The sequence below is a fragment of the Lathyrus oleraceus genome, chromosome 6 (assembly GCF_024323335.1).
Source record: "Lathyrus oleraceus cultivar Zhongwan6 chromosome 6, CAAS_Psat_ZW6_1.0, whole genome shotgun sequence".
Classification (NCBI taxonomy): domain Eukaryota; kingdom Viridiplantae; phylum Streptophyta; class Magnoliopsida; order Fabales; family Fabaceae; genus Lathyrus; species Lathyrus oleraceus.
The window spans coordinates 329,999,989-330,004,620 of NC_066584.1; the positions used below are offsets into that span (position 1 = coordinate 329,999,989).

Sequence of the window (4,632 nt, forward strand, 5' to 3'; positions counted from 1 at the left end):
GAGAAAGTGTTAGGATATGGTAGTTCATTTTGTGTTTTTACTTTGTTCAACATTTCTGTTATTAATCAATGAGGTAGTTATTCACTGAAGAGTTTCATTCAAAGTTATGTGACGATCAGTGAAAACTTTTAACAGGGAAATATAAACTTGTTGGTCATTCAATATATTTTGGTGTCGCCATATGCAGTTTTCTGTTGTCAGACATGATTCAATGAACTCTTAGCTAAAACATTTTAAACAGAGACAGAGCTATTCTTGACACAAACACAGACAACAAGAACCTTAAAATCATCCATGACATACTAGTACATATATGAACAATCTGCAACTAGCTTTTCTCGTGTACAGAGTCTATGTTAGTACTATTTGCAAACGCCTGGTTCACCCATTGAGGAAGTGGTGCACGCAGCATAACACGAATACCAGTAACAGGATGATCGAATGACAGCGTTTCAGCATGAAGGTGATGACCATCATGAACCCTACCTTTCCATTCATAAGCACCTTCATATTTCACGTCTCCAATTATTGAAATCCCTAAATATTGACAATGCAACCGAATCTGATGCGTTCTTCCACTCCGAGGATAAGCCCTCACCACTATCTCATTCCCATCACCACCGTCCATTTTCACCCCCTTTTCTTCAACGACAACCACACTACTCCCTTCAAACTCCGATTCACAAACCTCCCTGAAACTCCCTTTTCCGTTAATGGATAAAACCTCGAAAGAAGTTTCCATTTCACGTACACCCGATCCACCCGGTAACCCGCGACCGGCGTCGGAAAAAGCGTAAACTCTCCACGCGCCGAATTTTGACCTACCGTGACCGGATCTGACGGTTATTGTTTCCCAATCAGGTGCAACGCCGGTGCAGAGAGCGATGTAGGTTTTCTTGACTTTGTGATCGGTGAAGGCTTTGACGAGATTTGAAGCTACCTTGTGTGATTTTGTTATAAGCATAACGCCGCTTGTGTCGCGGTCGAGTCGATTAGCGAGATGAAGCTCCGGCGGTGCGGTTTTTTGTGATTGAAGGGAGGAGAGAACGCTGTCGCAGTAGATTCCTTGGGGTTTGTTGACTGCGAGGAGCCATTCGTCTTCGTAGATGGTGTGGGTTTTAGAGAGGGAGAAGAGGTCTGAGTTTGAAGAAGCGATTGTGGCTCTGTTTAGTTCGATTTGTTTTGAGATTGCGGGAAGTGGAGGGGATAATGGTATAGGGTAACTCTCGGCGATTATAGGGGTATTTACGGAAATATGAGATTGTTTGCTTTGGGGAGACGCTGACATGGCTACGGCGGCGGGTGAGGTTGAGCTGGGTGGCAGGTTGCACGGGTTTCTGAAATGGTGGTAGTGGTGGTGGTGGATATAGCATCCGGATCCGGATCCCACCCACATCGCCTGCTTCAGCATGGCCTGAGTGGGCCAAGTTTATTTATTCCTTTAGTGCTAGTTCGTGGCTTGCTAACTACACCTTGAAAACATCATTTTCACCCCACCCTACCTCCTTTTGTCTTTACAAAATTACAAATCTTACCTTCTTTAATTTTTCTTTTTATAAGCAATGATCATTTCATGAAAGAGTATAAGGGATACTCTAACCCTTACATTAATAGCGAAAAACTCCTTAATTATCTACCAATACAGCTTAGAGGACAGTTAAACCAGTTTAAAAAATCATTTTTAAAATGACTTTTGCAATCTAAAACATACCACTTCCAAGATAAGAATTTAATAGACAAAAGATAATCCCCTCAAAATTAAAGACACCACCATTATACATGATTGCATTCTTAATAAGCCATAGATTTCACATAGTTGAAAACCATATCATAGTGACGATTTCTCTACCTTATGAATTATGTCATTCTTGGCAGTGAGAAATTGGATAAGCACATTTCTTATCCTCCATCCTTCCATCCAGGCCAATTGTAAACAGCTTCCCACAACATTTTAGAGACTACACAATCAATGAATAAATGGTGGTTGTCTTCATTCAGTTGAAAACATAAAGCATAGTAACCGTTGTTCTTGCTAAAAAACACTAAAAGGTTGACTTCCCTGTTCTAAGTCAAGGAGAGCCTAAAATGAATGGTTAGAGTATCTGTTATGTGTGTTTGTCTCATTTTTGCCTCTTCCTTGTCCTTAAAACATCCTTCTATTTATAGGTCTTCATCTCATTCTCTCCCCCTATTATTTGAGCCTCCATATCCTTCATAAATTCATCTATCAATAACATTCGTCGTCCTTATAGTTGTCATGTAACGTTCTCCTCTTCACTAACTATAACTTTCTTTCATAATGCATCACCCTGTAATCTTTTCTTATGACCCTTCAAATGACATCTTGGTCTTGTCATCGGATCCGATTTGTACTAATTGGACCATTCTCAGCTTTATGGAAGGTCGGCTCCATCTTGCTTACTAGAATATCCTAACCGGATTATGATTAGTAGAGAATTAGATTGCAGACATAATGACGAAGGTTGTGCAAGTCAAATTATTTAAGAGATTGAGAATAATGATGAATGTATATAGCTTAGATACAATGAATTATGTTGTATGTTAAATATGTAATTCTTTGTGTCAAGTAAGAATGTGTATTTTCAATAGAGTTGAACTTAGTATTTTCGTGTAATAGTTGAGTTAGTTATTTTAAGATTGCTTGGAGTGTAAATAATCTCGTTATAAATAGAAGGAGTTTATGTAGTTAAAACTAAATCATAACTCTAAACACTTTTGTAATACAATTCAGTGCAGTTGCATAGTGTAATACATTCTTCTTTTGCCTCCAAAAATTGTATATTTTATGTAATATAAATTTATTCTTTCTTTTAATCTCTTCAAATTCGTGCGTAAAGTATAATCATCTTGCAATCAATGTGTGCTTGATTCACTTGGTCAAGGGTGAAGAATAAGAGGCGCGATCAATCAAAAAGATTGATTCTTGTTCATCAGGATTAATTTGGATTATCTTTGAGATTAGAGTTTAATTCCAACATAAAAAATGGTTTACAACAAGCAAAATGCAGAAGAAAAATACATGAAAGAAGAAAATATTAATGAAATAGAAAGGGATGGAATCGATACACAAAATATTACTCGAAAATATAGAAGGGAAATCTTTCTTATTCTTTTGCAACCCTAAATCATTCTCATGTTCTTCTCGATTTTCAAGAAAGGAAGAGAATTAATCATCTACTAATGAGAGAAAGATAGGGATTTCTGAAATCCTCTCCATCTTCTTCAATGTTTTTGAGAATGAGCCTTATCTCAATGGTAAATTTATTAACTACACAAACAAATATGAACAAACAATGAACAACATAAAAAAATGAATGATAAACCCTAGAGTTGAAATGGGAAGTTATAGAGAGTTATTGGAAGTTATAGTCAAAGTGAGCAACAATGTAGTTAAGGGATTGAGGATGATAGTTTTTGACCTAGAGAGAGGCCTTATCGCCGTGGGAAGGGTTGCCAACTAGAATTATGGAAGGGAAAGAGAACACTTGTTATTTGGTTCAAAGCTTTTTAAGGAGAATTGTGAAGAAATAGAACACATGTTTGTGACATTTTTTTTCTCGCGTGACCTTTATGCTAACCTCAACAATGTACTGCATTTAAAACGTGTTGGTAAATACATATGGTAATTAAGATTTATTAACCATTAGTGCAAATAAGTGATTTAGTCCAAAATAATCCTTATTATTAACTAATGGCAACAATTGAAATATGACACTTAAGGAAAATCAATAGCATTTAACTTTCTTAGATAGATATAGATATTAAATGTTTTAGATATGTATTTTATTTTCATGAGTATTAAAAAATAAATAAAATAAAATAAAAAGAATAATCCAAAAGAACCCTGACTATTAACTAATGGCAACAATTGAAAAATGACGGCTAAGAAAAATCAAGAGTGTTTAACTTTCTTATATCAATAACATTTTGGAGATGATTTCGATAGTATTACGATTCCAATGATTTTCAGACTTAAAAAGTCTTATTCTGTTTAGCATTAGAAATGAAGTGTAAATGACAAAACCATTATACAAAGAAAAAAATTATATAGAAGCCTAAAAAAGAATAGAATTCGTTGAGGAAACATTACACATTCCTGACTTAACTTTTTCTTCTACAATTGTTATCCCATATACATGTTTCACATCTACCCTTCAAAAACTATCTTAAGCATGGTCAAAATTACCAAGCTTAATACAAAATTACCATAACCAAAATCCTGCATTTCACAAAAAATACATTTGAATTGCAGTATCATAGCTAGTTCTTTACATTGTTTGATGTAGAAAAACATAAAAGACTGAGTTGAATTTGAATTGCAAAATCATAATCTAATGGACATGCTTTTTATTTCCTACTAAATTGATCAAATGAGAAAATTTATATGCTATATTCAACACATAAAAGTATCCTTTGATATGCTTTTAAAATGTAAAACACTTGAATTGACAATGAGTTTAATTCTGGTACAACATTTACCCGTATATCAGAAGCTTGATACATATCATCACATAATAATTGAAAATTAAGATTTAAAATTAGTAAACAAACTTATGATTGAAAATAAAGTACTAAAAGTATTCATTTGGATAGCCATGTAAAAAAAAATCA

General features: G+C 34.7%; 1 protein-coding gene across 1 annotated transcript; it reads right to left on the minus strand.

Annotated features, from left to right (window-relative positions):
• Positions 1 to 207: 207 nt before the first annotated feature.
• Positions 208 to 1,797, minus strand: LOC127096871 (RNA pseudouridine synthase 1). The gene has a single exon (XM_051035407.1). It carries the CDS (start codon positions 1,409 to 1,411, stop codon positions 329 to 331), a length of 1,083 nt encoding a protein of 360 aa, XP_050891364.1. The 5' UTR covers positions 1,412 to 1,797; the 3' UTR covers positions 208 to 328.
• Between the last annotated feature and the right edge of the window lie 2,835 nt (positions 1,798 to 4,632).